The 16,434-nt window shown below is 49.8% G+C and overlaps 1 protein-coding gene across 1 annotated transcript in view; it reads right to left on the bottom strand.

Moving 5' to 3' along the window:
* CLPTM1 (CLPTM1 regulator of GABA type A receptor forward trafficking) overlaps positions 1-13,109 on the bottom strand; it is a gene marked incomplete at its 5' end in the record, with an annotated part of 33,840 nt that extends 20,731 nt beyond the window's left edge. Inside the window, 2 exon segments of the mRNA XM_014582989.2 lie at positions 769-892; positions 12,997-13,109. Coding sequence (XP_014438475.1) covers positions 769-892; positions 12,997-13,109 — 237 coding nt within the window.
* Positions 13,110-16,434: the final 3,325 nt, after the last annotated feature.

The following is a 16,434-nucleotide window of genomic DNA, read 5'->3' as shown; positions in this document are numbered from 1 at the left end:
GGGGGGACGGTCACGCCGCAATCCCTTCTCCTCTCGGGATCTTGGGCACGTACGCACACGCGCCCGTAGTTAAATAAAATAATTCTTAAAAAAATAATTATAATAATTTAGGGATAGCAAGGGTAGGAGCTTTCTGAATTATCTTCCTTCTGGGCTGCTCACGGCCTTCTGGTCAGAGCCCTGTAGCCCCATGGATAAAGCACAGAGGAAGCTGCAGGGGCTGACATGGAATATAAAGGAGCTTCGCAGAACAGCTTCCTCCGTTCTCCAGCTCACCCCCACCCAGGCCCACTGGTGGAGAGGAGCTGAGTGTGGTCCCCTGCTGACCAGAAGCCACAAAAACACAGAAGCCCAGAGCTCAGAGAACTGCAACAGCGAAAGGGGGCTCGGTCTACAGGTCCCAGCGCTGGCTACGGGGGAGCTCCTGGCGCCGTGCGCGGCCAACCCATTGCCAAAGTGTGCTTCCCATTCTCCTCTGCCCCCTACATCTGCTGCGCCCCTCCCCACCCCACCCCTCTTTTTTGCAACCCATTGAAGGCCGAATGTAGTTTAGATATAAAATACCTAAGGACCTGTTAAGACACTGAAACAGCTGAGAAAAAGCAAGCTTTGCTGTCCTTTCCCGGAAAGTGCCACCATAGAACCAGCAGGGTGCACCTTCCTCAGCAAGCGTCTCTCAGGCGACTCTGGTTCCATCTGCTGTGGGTGGGCCCAGAGTTCCTGCTCACAGACTGAAAGCGAACCCCTCCCCTCTCACCCTGTAGTTACCATTAAAGTGTCTTTGGGGAACAGGTTGCGGCTGGCGACGCGTGGGGCTCCTCCGGGGCCTGTCTGGTCCTGAGGGGCCGGCCCTCGGCGGAACCAGCTGCTGATGGCCCAGATGATGAGGATCCTGAGGAGGGAAGCAGGAAAGCGGTGAGTTGCTGGGCCTTCTCTCTCTTCCACAGATCTGCCTGATCCCTGCTGGCCCGGACCCCTGGGGTCGACTGGGGGTTGCTCCCCCAAAGACCATGTCTGGGGAGAGACCCATGTGCATGCACCATGTGGGGGGCTGGTCCTGCCCTGGTCTCCACCAGAAGGAATGTCCACCCTGAGTCTTCCAGGAGCTCCTGGGGCCGAAGGGCTATAGGGGCCCAAACCTTTGAAACCACAGACTTGGGAGACCTAACGTTCCAGGGCCCTGGGATCCCCAGGTGAGAGGATCCTAGGAATCTGGAGTCCAGCATTTCAGAGACCCAGAACCTGAGAGAGAACATTCTTGAGCTTCAAGTCTGCACTGAAGATGAGAAGCAGACAGTAGGTAATGAGTGAGTCCCTGTGTTCAGGACGAGTGGGCTACTCAGACCAAAGCTCCCGACAGAAAGAAAGAGCCTGATAAACCAATCAGTGTAGGGCCAGCCAGTGGTGTGGTGACGAGAGCTGGATCCCACGTGGTCAACTGTGAGGCTCAAGTCCTGGACCTGGTGGCTTAGAAAATGCTGGACACATGTGCACACATGCCCAGGACCCCAAGGAGAATGGAGAAGGGAGTGCGTGGTCATCCCCCTAGGAGATGATTTCTCATTTTCCTTCTGTTTTTCTCTCTCTTGTGCGCCAGCAAGCACACACGCCCTAAATCAGTCAGTATACTTAGAACATTTCAGACCATTTACTGTTTGTAATTATGAAGACTGAGACCAGCAGATGGCGTAATGGTTATGTCTCTGGACTCCCATGTAGTCGACAGCAGTTCAAGTTCCAGATCCGGCAACTTACAACTCATGGCAGGCGTGTGTGCGTGCGTGCCCAAGATCCTGAGAGGAGAATGAAGGAGAAGGGACTGCAGCATGGCCATCCCCTCTGGGGGGCGATATCTCACTTTTTCTCTGGCTCTGGTGAGCACACACACCCTACAGCAAAAATCTCCCTTAAAAAAAATTATGAAGGGTCGGCAGGTGGCGTGGTGGTTAAGGACGCTGGACATGTGGACATGGCCGACCACAGTTCAAGTCCTGGACCTGGAGGCTTGCTTTCTCACTTTCCCTCTCTCTCTTTCTCTCTTGCTCTATCCCTCTCTGGTCAAATTTTAAAAATGAAATAAATAATGAATAGTTAAATAAAATAATTCTTAAAAAAATTATGGAGACTGACATGGCAAAAACATATGCTGCTCACATATTCTAACAGGTTCTCTAGCATGTCATTTTTATCAAGGTCACCTATGTATCTATTTTTTTTTTTAAAGCAAATATAGGGCATGTACCCTGGGGCGTGGGGGGGTGAAGGCCACGCCGCAATTCCTTCTCCTCCATTCTCCTCTTGGAATCTTGGGCACGCATGCACAAGAGCCCGGCATGAGTTCTGAGCCCCTGGGTCCAGGATTCAAACTGCGGAGGACTACATGGGACATACCAGCAACATAACCATTATGCCATCTGCTGGTCCCCATGTAAATACGTACCCTTAAAAGCACTGAAGGGCTGGCCCTGTGGTTGGTGTTAAGAATGCAGGATCCCTGGGACGGGTAGGTGGCACGATGGTTAAGAGTGCTGGACTCACATGGCTGACTATGGTTCGAGTCCCAGACCTGATGGCTTGCTTTCTCACTTTCCCTTTCTTTCTCTCTCTCTCTTGCTCTGTCCCTCTCTGGCCAAATTTAAATAAATAAATAAATAAATAATAATTCTTAAAAAAAAAAAAAAAAGTATGCAGGATCCCACATGGAAGACTAGGTGCCTTGAACCTTGACTCTGGCAGCTTGAAAAACACCTGTATGTGCACGCTCCAAATCCCAATAAGCTGGAGAGATGGAGGAGGAGTGGTGGCGGTGACCATGCACCATGCAGGGCGTTCCGTCCCTCTCCCTGCTGAGTGCATGTGCCCTCTGGCAAAAAACAAACAACAGGGACCAGCAGTTAGTATAATGACTATGTCACTGGACTCGCACGTAGTCGACCGCGGTTCGCGTCCCGGACCTGGTGGCTTAAAACTCATGCCGGGCACGTGTGTGTGCGCGTGCCCAAGATCCCGAGAGGAGAATGGAGGAGAAGGGATTGTGGCGTGGCCATCCCCCCTGGGGGGTGATTTCTCACTTTCTGTCTCTCTGTCTGACTGGCGAGCGCACGCGCCCTATGGCAAAAACCTCTCAAAAAAAACAAAACTACCAGAGAATGGACAAGACTGTACGTTCACCAGGCGAACACTGAAGGGGAAATGGGAGCCGGAAGGAGAAAAGAACACACGAAGCTTCTTTAAGTGTCTGAGGGTGTGCGCTAGCCCAGGGCCCACAGACTCCACAGGGTTCCACAGGGAAGCAGGTGCAGCCCAGTCCTGCCCAGGAGCTGCACACCGGGTATGCAGGGCCACTCCCACCATAAGAACTCATGCAGAGTGGCTCGAGCTGTAAGCCTCATGAAAGACAATCCCAGAATGATAGCATGCCCAAGTAGCCAGCAGAAACAAAGCAAATCCTGGGACCAGCAGTTCACGTAATGGCTATGTCGCTGGGTTCCCATGTAGTCACATGTAGTTGACTGTGGTTCAAGTCCCGGACCCAGTGACTTAAACTCACACTGGGCACATGTGTGTGTGTACCCAAGATCCCAAGAGGACGATGGAGGAGAAGGGACTGTGGCGTGGCCATCCCCCCTGGGGGGCGATTTCTCACTTCCTGTCTCTCTGTCTCTGTCTTTCTATAGAGTGCAAGCGTCCTATAGCAAAAACCTCTCCCCCCCCAAAAAAAAGAAAGAAACAAACAAAGCAAATCCTTACAGTAGGACAATGGCACAGCGGTAAAATGCAATCTTCTGCAAGGCTGACCCACAGAGGAAGGTCCCGGGTTTGTGTCCAGAGACCTCCCTGAGTACACCATGTATGTGCATGCCCCAATTCCAGAGCCGGCTGAGGCTGAGGGTGGATTGTGGTGTGAGAATTCCACTGGGGGGTGCTGTCTCGGTCTCTCTCATGCACACGTGCTTGCTCATTAAAAAATAAAAATAAAAAAGGAAGCAAAGTGAATCTTCCCTGCAGGAAAATATGGTTTCCCTCTGTATGAAATGATTTCAATAAACAACTGTTCAAGTACACGAGCACCACGTAGCCAAAGGTAAGCCAGGCACGTAAGGAAATAAGACCGTGCAAGTGAGAACCAGCAGAAACAACAGACATTGCAGTCAGAGAAACTCAGAACCCAGGAACTCGAAAGTTTCAGAAATCCTCAAAAAATCTGTAGCAAGGAGACCAGCAGTTGGCATAATGGCTATGTCACTAGACTCCAACGTAGTCGACCGCGGTTCAAGTCCCAGACCTGGTGGCTTAAACTCACGCCGGGCACGTGTGCGTGTGTGCCCAAGATCCCGAGAGGAGAATGTTGGAGAAGGGACTGCAGCGCGGCCATCCCCCCTGGGGGGTGATTTCTCGCTTTCTGTCTCTCTGTCTCTCTCTGTCTGTCTGACGAGCGCACGCGCCCTATAGCAAAAACCTCTACAAAAAAAAAAAAAAATCTGTAGCAAGGAGCCAGCAGGGGTGTAGTAGTTGAGGCACTGGACTCCCACGTGGCTGACTGCATGTCTCTGATAGGTGAAAAAGAAAAATGGTAATAAATAAAATTAAATAAATAGTTCTTTAAAAAAATTCTGTATCAAGAGAGATTCAGAAAGAACCAGAATCACATCACAGAAAAAACAGACACAGAAACAAAATGACAGTATCTTGTTAAAACAAGTATTTCAGAATAATTTTTTAAAATAATTATTTTATTTAACTTTATCTATTTTAATTTGACCAGAGAAGAACAGAGAGAGAGGGAAAGTGAGAAAGCAAGCTGCCAGGTTCAGGACTTCAACCGCAGTCTGCCATGTGGGAGTCCAGAGCCCTTAACCACCACGCCACCTGCTGGTCCCAGGAGTGACATTTTTTTATCCACAAAACTGGGCCAACACGCAGTGTGGTGGTTAAGGCACTGGAATCCCACATGGTCGATCACAGTTCGAGAAAGCAATCTGCCTTCTCACTTTCCCCCTCTCTCTGTCTCTGGTGAATTTAAAAATAATAATAATAATAAATAAATAAAATTAAATACATAATTCCTTTATTAAAAAAATAGTCTTGGAACTGCAATTGACTTGGAGGTATTTCCTGAAGACTTCGTTAAAACAAAAAAGTAAGGGTCTGGTGGTTGAGGTGCTGGTGTCCCACAAATGAACTCCCACGTGGCTACCTGCGATCTAAGACCTGGCAGCTTTCTCTGTTTTTTTTTGTTTCTCTGTTTTTTTTTTTTTCCTGGAGAAATTTTCGCTATAGGGCACATGCACTCGCCAGACAGAGACACAGAGACAGAAAGTGAGAAATCACCCCCCAGGGGGCATGGCCATGCAGCAATCCCTTCTCCTCCATTCTCCTCTCGGGATCTTGAGCACGCATGCACATGCGCCCAGCGTGAGTTTTAAGCCACCAGGTCCGGGATGCGAACCGCGGTCGACTACGTGGGAGTCCAGCGACATAGCCATTACGCTAACTGCTGGTTCCCACTGGCAGCTTGCTTTCTCACTTTCCCTCTCTCTCTTGCTGGTTTGCTGGTGAATGAACAAGGCTATAGCAAATTTGAAAATAGTAATAATGGGGCCAGTAGACGGCATAGTGCTTAAGGCACTGGACTCCTACATGGCGAGTGCAGTTTGAGTCCCAGACCCCATGGCTTGAAACTCACACCTGGAGCATGTGCGTATAACCAAAGTCCCAAGAGAATGGAGAAGGGATTACGGTGTGGCCATCCCCCCAGGGGGTGATTTCTCGCTTTCTCTTGGTCTCTGTCTCTCCAGCAAGCACACACTATAGCAAAAATCTTTCTCTAAAAACTTAATTAATTAATAAGATCAATAATAATAAATTAAATAATTCTTTAAAAAGATTATTAAACAAACAAACAAAGGACCAGCAGATGGCACAGCAGTTGCATCACTAAACTCCCACATGTCTGACCACAGTTTGAGTCCCAGATCCGGTGGCTTGAAACTTGCGCCAGGTGTATGTGTATACATGTCAAGATCCCAAGGGGAGAATGGAGTCGAGAAAAGACTGCAGCGTGGCCATCCTCCCTGGGGGTACTTTCTCACTTTCTTTCTCCTTCTAGCGCTCTCTCTCTCTGTTTCCAGAGAACACACACACCCTATAGCAAAATTGGAAAAATAAATAAATAATGGGACAAGCAGGTGGCGTGGTGGTTAGGGTTCAGCTCAAGTTCCAGACCTGGTGGCTTGCTTTCTCACTTTCTCTCTCTCTCTCTCTCACACACAGATTCATTCTCTCTCTGCCCTTCTCTGATCAAATTAAAATAAAGTTAAAACAATGATTCTTTAAATAAATAAATAACATTAATAAAATAAAATCCTCTTATAGAGGGCTAGCCAGTGGCATGGTGGTTAAGGTAGCTGGCTACCATAAGGCCGACCATGTGGTTCAAGTCCCGGACCCTGTGGCTTGAAAACATGCTGGATGTGCACAAAATCCTGAGAGGAGGATGGAGAAGGAACTGCAGTATAGCCATTCCCCCAAGGGTGATTTCTCTCTCTCTCTCTTTCTTCCTGCACCCTCCCCCCACCCCATCTCTCCAGCAAGTGCATGTACCTTACAGCAAAAATTAAAAAAAAAAAAAAAAAAAACAACTCTCTAGGAAGACCAGCCCTGTGGTGCTGTACACAGGCAGCCGGACCCCACTTGGCTGACTGCAGTATTTTGCATCTTGCTCACACAAGCTTGTGAGACACACCAAGCACGTGCACAAGCATGGCCCAGTCCTGAGGGGTTAGAGAAATAGTGGAAAGGGACTCTGTACTGTGGTGTGACCATACCCTGCCGAGGGGTTCATTCTCTCTCTCTCTCTCATACACACACCCTTTCTCAATAAATCAATAAAATCTTCGGGCATGGCAGTACCCGCCCTATGGCAAATAAATCAATAAAATCTTCTTGGAATGTGAAGGTGGTGGCTGGATTTTCAATAGCCGTCTTGGTCCATGAGGCTAAATGGCAAAACTAAGCAAGGGTAGAACAAGCAGCAGGAAGGAGTCTTGGTTGCAGACTACAGAATCCTGGTCTGCCTATATTCAGACTTGTACACAAGAGAGAAATAAATTTTTCTTTTCTTTTTTTTTTGGGGGGGGGAGAGGGTTTTGCTATAGGGCGCGTGCGCTCGCCAGACAGACAGAGACAGACAGAAAGCAAGAAATCACCCCCCAGGGGTGATGGTCACGCCGCAATCCCTTCTCCTCCATTCTCCCCTCAGGATCTTGGGCACGCATGCACACATGCCCGGTATGAATTCAAACCACTGGTTACAGGACTCAAACTGTGGTCAACTACATTGGAGTCCAGTGACATAGCCATTATGTTAACTGCTGGTCCTGAGAAATAAATTTCTAGTTTGTTAATTTAGGTCTCCTTGGGACCAGCAATTGGCATAATGGCTATGTCACTGGACTCCAATGTAGTTGACCACAGTTTGAGTCCTGTACCCAGTGGTTTAAATTCATACCGGGCATGTGTGCATGCGTGCCCAAGATCCTGAGAGGAGAATGGAGGAGAAGGGACTGCGGCGTGGCCATCCCCATTAGGGGGTGACTTCTCGCTTTCTGCCTGTCTTTCTGGCAAGCACATGCACCCTATAGCAACAACCTCTCCAAAAATAAAAAAAGTAGGTCCTCCAGGACACATGCAGCTCTGTAATTATTAAACGAAACGAATACTTAGTAATCACAGGTACGGAAACAATCTAGCAGAAAAGGTTGAATGCCCAGCCTCTACACTACAATGCCTTATCTGAAGCCCAGCTGCTATTGGTAGACTATGTGACCTCAGAAAAGCCCTTTAACCTTTTTAGACCACTCTTTCTATTCTTTTTATTTTTCGTTTATGAATTATTTTATTATTTTTAAAAGAATTATTTATTTACTTAGGTATTATTTTTTCACATGAGCTTTTGCCAGAGAAAGACAGAGAGGGGATGGGGGAAGAGAGAGAAAGCAAGCCGCCAAGCCCAGGACTCGAACCACGGTCGGCCATGTGGGAATTCCAGCACCTTTAGCACCACACCACCCGTTGGTCCTATTTCATTATTATTATTGTTTAATTTGACAGAGAGAGAGAAAGAGCGAGAGAGAGAAAACAAGCTGCCAGGTCCAGGACTCAAACCAGTCATTCATATGAGGGTTGAGCACGTTACTACCACAACACCTGCTGGCCCCCCTATTCATTTTTTTCTTTTTTAATTTTTTTGAATAGGGCATATGTGCTCTCAAGAGAGACAGAGAGAAAGGGAAAATGAGGAACTACCCCCTCAGGAATGATGCCACATCGCAATCTCTTCTCCTCCATTCTTTCTTGGGATTTTGGGGGCACTCGCACACACACACCTGGCCTGTTTTTTGAGCCACTGGGTCCGGGACTAGAACCATGCAGTTGGTCACGTGGGATCCAGCCGCCTTAACTACTACGCGGCTGGCTGGCCCGACCTCTGTTTCTTAAACAGCTGAAATGGGGACAGCAACATACTTTTCCTCTCAAGTTGTTGTAAGCACTAAATACACTGGGACTCTACATGTCACCCAGGAGCGCTTCAGAACAGTGCGCCATTACTGTTACCTGCATCAGACACAGCGGGGTGGAAAACACTGGGAGAGAGTCTGGGGGGAGGGGTGTCTCCCCACTGAGCCCTGTCAGGGCAGGATCAGGCACAGGGACTTGCCTCTGCCTGTAGAACCACGAGCCCTGGGGTCAGGTCTCAGGGGCTGTGGCCCAGCTGAGCCTCTGCTGCCTTCCCAAGACATCCCTGCTGTGCAGGTGGGAGAAGGTCTGGAACTGGGGATCTCTGGGGACCCTGGTGCCTCCAAGCGAGGCTCCCACTTTTAGCAGATACACCAAGGAGGACTGTGGGAGCAGGGATGCCTACAGGCAGGCCTGTCCTTGGCTTAATGCATGACCTGCTGGGTCACCAGCCCTCGGGCTTTCTGAGTCTCACGTGCAAAACTAGGCAGACAAGGGGCCAGCAGGTGGCGTGGTGGTTAAGGGCACTGGACTCCCACATGGTCAACCGCAGTTCAAGTCCTGGACCTGGTGGCCTGCTTTCTCTCTCTCTCTCTTTCCCCCTCTCTAGTAAAATTAGAATGGATAAATAAATATAAATAAAATAATTTTTTAAAAATGAGGCAGACCAGTGCAGACTGTTTAGGATCCCAGGTCCTGTCCACTGAGAATGCCCGTGTGCATCACACACAGTTGTGGGGACCTTCTCAGCGGGCTCAGTAACCCTGCCCATCACCCATGCACCCAGGCCTCCAGGGGCTGCACCCCCCTAAGGCTCTCCCACTTACTTGAGCAAGTAAATAAAACAGGCGCTAAATCCTCCCTTCCATCCTGAATAGGTATTCGACATTCCAGGCCAGAAACAATTTAATACATGAAAAGAGACATAATTTTTTAAAAACACCTCCCTCCCACCCCATTCCTTTATATACCCAGGCCTGCCCACCTCCTTCTCCAGGTGATCAGCAGTGTAACTGAGGATGCGTCCAGAACCATGGACCCCACCGTCTCTCAGAAGGCGATTCTGCCATCATCTACCAGAAGCCACAAGGAGTCCTCGGGCCCCTGCAAACAGACTTGGACCCCCTTCTAAGGACTCGAGATAAGATGGTCTCAGAGCACTCGGCCTCCACTGGGCTTTATTAAAAATGTCTGTCTGAAGAAGCTCCCTTATATACCGATGTGGAAAGATTTCGAAGATACATTGTTAATGAAAAAAACAAGGAGCAGAACACTGAAAAACAGGCTGGCTACCTCTTATGTAAAAATTAAAGGAAAGATAAAAATAATCTTTATGCAGAGCTGCTTGAAGCATGAAAAAGATAGTGATATTCGGGTTGAGCATCCTTAATCTGAAAATCTGAGATCTAAAATGCTCCACCATCTGAAACTTCTGGAGCACCAACATAACCCCAAGTGGAAAATTCCACAGCCGACCTTAAGAGACGAGTGACAGTCCAAACGCAGCAATACATACATCTCACAGGAAAGTACCCTCAAGCTGCGTACAGCACATAAGGTGCACGCAAAACACAAATAAATTTCATGTTTACATTTGGGTCTTATTCCCAAGATATCTTGTTATGTATATGTAACTATTTCAAAATCCACACAAAAAAATCTACAAATTCAGAACCACTTCTAGCCCCAAGCATTTTGGGATAAGGAATACTTAACCTGTACGAGAACATCCGAAGGTTTTTTTCGTTGTTGTTTTTTGTTTTTGAGAGGTTTTTGCTATAGGACACGTGCACTCACCAGAAAAACAGAGAGACAGAAAGAAAGAGAGAAATCATCCCCAGGGGGATGGCCACGTTGCAATCCCTTCTCCTCCATTCTCCTCTCGGGATCTTGGGCATGCGCGCACATGCGCCCGGCGTGAGTTTAAGCCACCAGGTCTGGAACGCAAACCGTGGTCAACTACATGGGAATCCGGCGACATAGCCATTACGCTAACTGCTGGCCCTGAAATCCAAAGTTGTTTTGTGGCCACTGGGAAGGGGAGCTGGAAAGGGAAGGAAAGAAACAGGGTGCCGGGCTGGGGCTTGGGGCACGCATGTCAAGAACGATGCCCAGTTCCCGGGCTGCAGGAGTAGGGAGGCTTCCTTCCTGCGCTGCGTCTCAGCATCCTGTGTGGCTGTTCTGGAAGCCACCAGGCAGGAGGTTCTGTTCCACACCAGGAAGTGTCTGAGAATGGCACCAGTGCTTATAGGTTGTTTTAACTGTTTGCTTTTTTTTTACATTTTTTTTTTTTTTTTTTTAGATTTTTGCCTGAGAGCCCATTTCACTCACTGGGGAGAGAGACAAAAATCGATGAGAGCTGAGAGGGAAAGTGAGAAATCACCCCCCCTCTCCTTCATTCTCCTCTCAGGATTTTGGGCACACGTAAAAACAGCACACGTGCCTAGTGTGTTTTTCAAGCCCCCAGGTCTGGGACTTGAACCACAGCGTTGGCCATGTGGGACCCAGCTGCTTCAACCTCCACACCATCTGTTGGCCCTGTTTTGTTTTATAAAAAAGGGCATATATTAGTTGAGTTAAGAAAAAAAAAACCCTGATGAGTTGTATCCCCCCTCACTTTCCTGTATTTTTCAGTAGAAGGCTTGCTTTTCCTTTTCGGCAACAGAAAGCCAACGGGGGGGGGGGGGGGAGCAGTTTTTTTTAGCAAAGTGCGCGCTTCCCAGCCTCCTCTACGGGGGCTATGGCCAGCTAAATACTTGCCTGCCAAGGGATGACTTTTAAAAATAATAATTATTATTATTTCATTTTGGGGACGGGAAGTGGCATGGTGGTTAAGGTTCTGGACTCATACATGACCAACCACAGTTCAAATCCCAGACCTGGAAGCTTGCTTACTCACTCTGCCTTTCTCTCTCTGTCTCTCTCTGGTCAAATTTTAAAAAATAATAATAACAAATAAAATTAAATAATTCTTCAATTTTATTCGATTGTTATTCAATTTGAGGAGAAAGAGAAAGAAGGAGAGTGATAAAGCAAGTTGCCAGGTCCAGGATTCAAACCATAGCCATGTGGGAGTCCAGCACCGTACCCACCATGCCACCTGCCAGCCCAGGGGATGACTATTTTAAACACCTCTGCCATGCAGCTCCTTATAGCTGGTGACGGTGTAGCTGACTGCTTAATTGCACTGCTTATTCTCTTGGCTAATTTGCTAAAATATCTCCCCAAAAACAAATTTTAAGAATGTCCATTTTGGGGACTAGCAGTTGGTATAATGGCTATGTTGCTGAACTCCCATGTAGTCGACCACGGTTCGAGTCCTGGACCTGGTGGCTTAAACTGACGCTGGGTGTGTGTGCGTGTGTGCGTGCGTGTCCAAGATCCTGAGAGGAGAATGGAGGAGAAGGGATTGCAGGGTGGCCATTCCCCCTGGGGGGTGATTTCTTGCTTTCTGTCTCTCTGTCTTTTTAGCGAGTGCACACGCCCTATAGCAAAAACCTCTCCAAGAAATAAATGAATAAATAAATTTCCATTTTGGGGGCTGGCAGGTGGTGTAGTGCTTGAAGGTGCTAGATTCCCACATGGCCAACTGTGGTTTGACCAGACCTGGTAACTTGCTTTCTCACTTTCTGTCTGTCCCTCTCCGGTCAAATTGAAATAAACAAATGAATAAATAAATGAATAACGTAGTTAAATGAAAAAAAAATTTAAATGTCCATCTTGTAGATGAGTAATCAAAGTCCCACAGCAGGGCCAGCCAATGGCATGGTAGTTAAGGTGCCAGATCCCACATGGCTGACTGCATGGTTTGAGTCTGAGACTCAGGGTTTGAAAACTATGCCAGGTGCATATGCATGTGTGTTCAAAATTCTGAGAAGACACTGGAGGAGACAGGATCACGGTGTGGCCATCTCCTGCCCCTGGGAAGGTGTTTTCTCACTTTCCCCCAACTCAAGCAAGCATATGTGCCCTATAGCATAGTTTAAAACAGAAACAAGGGGCCAGAGAAAGAAAGCAAACAGCTACCAAGTTTAGGCAGGCAGGGACAGAAGCCAGCACCAAGGTACATCCCCTCATTCCCACCCAGCATCTCCCCAGGGCCTCAGACAGAGCTGGGCTTTCAGAAAGTCAGCCCTGTGTCCCCACTGCTCAGGAGTGGGCACGAAAATCCATGTGACCACTGGCCAGTCACAAGAGGACAGAGGCTGTAGGCTGCACTTAGACGCACTAGCTCAAGTAGTTCGAGTTGTGAAGACAGAGCAAGGGAGGCGGTGGCCACACCCACCATCTCTGTCTGGTAAATTAAAAAATAATGATAACAAATAAAGTTAAATAAATAATTATTTTAAAAATTCTATCATACAAAATAAAACAGACTCCACCAACACGAGAGCAGTGATCAGCCCGGTGGCCTTTTCTTTCCTCCTCCTGCTTTCCGCATTTGATGGCCTCTTCAACAAACCAAGAGCCCTCTCTCACCTGAACAGCACGCCCTTGATGACCTGCCAGGCGTTGGGTGCTGGCTGGGGTGGTGGGTTCTGGGGCTGGGTCTCCGCCGGCGGGTCCCTCCCAATGCTGCCATTGCTGGTCACCTGTGGGGACAGAGGCCAGGGTGAGGAGGGAGAATGGGGCCTGAGACTCCAGGGCTGAGGCTCCACCTAGCACGAGGTGAGCACAGAACAGGTGCTGGATCACCAACTAGAAAGTAAGGGTGGTGGGTCTTCTTCCTTCAGGAGGAAAACACTCCCAGAGCCACCTCTGTGTGGGGACACAGTGTGACCCAGACAGTCCAGTGCTGTACTCCTGGGGCTCAACAGTCTAGCTGGGAGGGCAGGTCTGTCTCTAGACAGTGACCATCCACACTGTGCAGGGCTGGGATGCAGGAGCCCAGAGGGAATGCCTGGTCCAACCTACGGTCAGAGGCAGCTTCCACAGGATGCGTCCAAGCTGGCGGTGTGAGGGTGGCCATGGCGGTAAAGGTGGCAACAGGAGTGGAAGGTGGGGGACACAGTCAGTCAAGAGCCAGGATGCAAGGAGGTGGCTACTGGGGACGACAACAGAAGGGGTCTCCTGGCAGGGGCCAGGTTTATCTGGAAGGTCCTTCCCTGGGCCGAGATTCCTGAGGCTTCTCTGTACCCACCCCTGCCCTCCTGCAGGCAAGGTGGACACAGAAACGCCTCACCAGGAAGACTGCCATGTGAGCAGGGAGCACGAGGGGGTGTCTGCCACAGGACACCGGGCCCTCGCTGGGAGGCCAGAGCAAGGAACAGCTCCGCTGGGCGGCCGAGCAACCGGAGGCTCAGAGAGGCGACGCCACTTGCCACATCACTCAGGAAGGATGGCTGAAGCAGCAAGATGACAGCGGCGGGGAACAAGGCGTGGGGACGCAGGCGAGGGAGGCAGGCAGGGCTTCCCGGAGGAAGAGTCTTCACTCAGACACAGAAACGCAGAACCAGAGACTGAATGTGGGGTCTGGAGGGCCCGAGACGGGCACATTCTACCTGCCCTTCTTGCACTTGTCCTCATCCCTCCTCCCAGTTGTCCCCCCGCCCCCCCAAGGCTTTCAGAGGCAGGCCTAGGGCCATCACGTCTCAACCCAGCTCAGGGCCAGCGCAGGCGGGGGTGTGATAAACACCCATGGAGTCGAGGACTGCGACGGGGACTCCCTGCCAGCACTCTGAACGGCCTGCATGGATGTTCCAGCCACCCCGACACCCCCCATGGCGCCACCGCCTAAGACCTCTCCTCTGCAATGTCCTGTCTTCCTCACACACAAGACAGCCAACGCCCAACACCCCCAGCGCAGGGCCAGAGGCTTCCACGACCAGATGGGGCTGCCACAGAGGGGCCAGGGCTCGTCACACATGGCCCTTTGCTACCTCCTGGCCTTCACCAGCCAGAGCTCTTTCCTGTGCAGGTGCAGGACAGCCCCATGGTAAGACCGCACGGACCCCAGCTGTGGGCCTGGTCCCAAGGGTCTTGGCTGTGGTACCTGGGGCACGTTACTTCACCTCTTGACCCAAGGGCCATATTGCGAATTCTGGTCTCAGACAGAAAACACTTCCTGTGTTGAAAACCATTATTTCCCATGTGTCTGCTGTGCGTCAGGGCCTGGGCCGGGCGGGGTGTCAGCAGAGGCCACCCAGCTCTGGGCCCTGCCTGCCCAGGCTGTAGGCCCAGGGGAGAACCCGCAGAGTGGTAAACAGAATCATCAGGGAAGGCAAATGGAAAGCTCGATCTGGAAACCGGCAGGGGACACGACAGCGGCTGGGGAGGGGGACAGTGACTCCTCCCCAAGGAGTTTTATGGGTTTTTAAAAATTATTATTTATCTCATTTTATTATTATTATTATTTTAAATATGCCATAGGGCACGTGTCCCACCAGAGAGTGGGAAAGTGAGAAGGCAGGTTCAGGATTCGAACCATGGTGAGCCATGTGAAGTCTAGCCCCTTAATCACCATGCCACCTGCTGGCCCCAACGGGCTGCTTTTCAGGTTTGGGTGAGACCCCAGGGCTGAGACTGAGGCAGTCAAGCCAGGTGGGTATCCCAGGCAGCGTCTGGGGGAGGGTGGGCTGGGGAGTGAGGCCAGCCAGCACAGACCCCCCTGCTCAGGCCTGGGTTGGCTCTCCCAGGTCGAGGGGTCAGCGGAGTCAGGGTTTCCAGCCCGTCTGAGCTGATTCACTGATGCCAGGTGTGATCTGAACCCACAACTAGCCGGTTCCCAGGTCTCATCTACCCACATGATGGACAATCTGGCTGGGAACCCTCCCATAGAAAGGCAAGTTAAAGCCATAAAGAGATGCCACTTCGACCCACAAGGACAGCCCTGATCAGTACGAGGGACGACCCTGGGCATGGAATACAGTGCAGCCACCTGGAAGACACCACAGTTCCTCGGGGAGTTAAACTAGCGCTGACCGTACAAACCAGCACACCCAGTCCCGGGGACCAGGCGGGAGATACAGAAACACACACTGGGTGCAGGTGGCGTGACCCCACATTCAGTTAGGGGCTGGACTCCCACGTGGCTGCCTATGGCTCGAGTTGTAGACCCAACAGCTTGAAAATCACACCACACACGTGTGTGCAAGGCCAAAATGCTGAGAAGAGGGGACAGCGGTATGGCCATCCCCCCTGAAGAGCGATTTCTCACTTTCCCTCTCTCTGTCTGTCTCTGGCAAACACACACACCCTATGGCAAAAACATACGTACATACATACATACATAAAGCACATCAGCATGTACACAAATGTTCACTATCCGTGACAGTCCAAAACTACAAGCACATTTTTCTTTGACGCTTGAACAAACCACGATAAATCTATGGGGTACTGTTTAGCAATGAAAAAGACCTGCGGGGGCCTGCCAGTGACGCGGAGCTTAAGGTGGCTGGATCCCATGGGGCCGACTGCGATTTGAATCCTGAACCTGGCAGATTGAAAACCATGCTGGGTACATGTGCATGTGTACCAGAAATCCTCTGAGGAGACCAGAGAAGAGATTACAATGCGCCATCCCCTCCAGGGAGGGCTTTCTTACTTTCCCTCTCTGTCTCTTTCTGGCAAGTGCATGAACCCTAGAACACACGCACACAAATGAGTTGTACATCCACGTAATAACATGAACCTCAAAAACATTATGTTGAAAGAAAGAAGCCCATGAGACTGGATGTTGTCTGGGTTTTAGAAGTAGAAAAGGTAATGGGGCCGGCAGGTGGCATGGTGACTGGGGCGCTGGACTCCCATGTGGCTGACCATGGTTTGAATCCTGGACCCGGCAGCTTGCTTTCTCACTTTCCCTTTCTATCTCCCTCTATCTTTTTGGTCAAATTTAAAAAAATAATAATAATTACAAATAAAAGTAAATAACTAATTTAAAAAGGGAAAAAGAAACAGAAAAGGTAAGACTGTAGC

The sequence above is a fragment of the Tupaia chinensis genome, unplaced genomic scaffold, assembly GCF_000334495.1.
Source record: "Tupaia chinensis unplaced genomic scaffold, TupChi_1.0 Scaffold000067_1, whole genome shotgun sequence".
Lineage (NCBI taxonomy): Eukaryota > Metazoa > Chordata > Mammalia > Scandentia > Tupaiidae > Tupaia > Tupaia belangeri.
The sequence above is the reverse complement of the archived record's forward strand: the minus strand, read 5'-3'. Positions and strand labels throughout refer to the sequence as shown.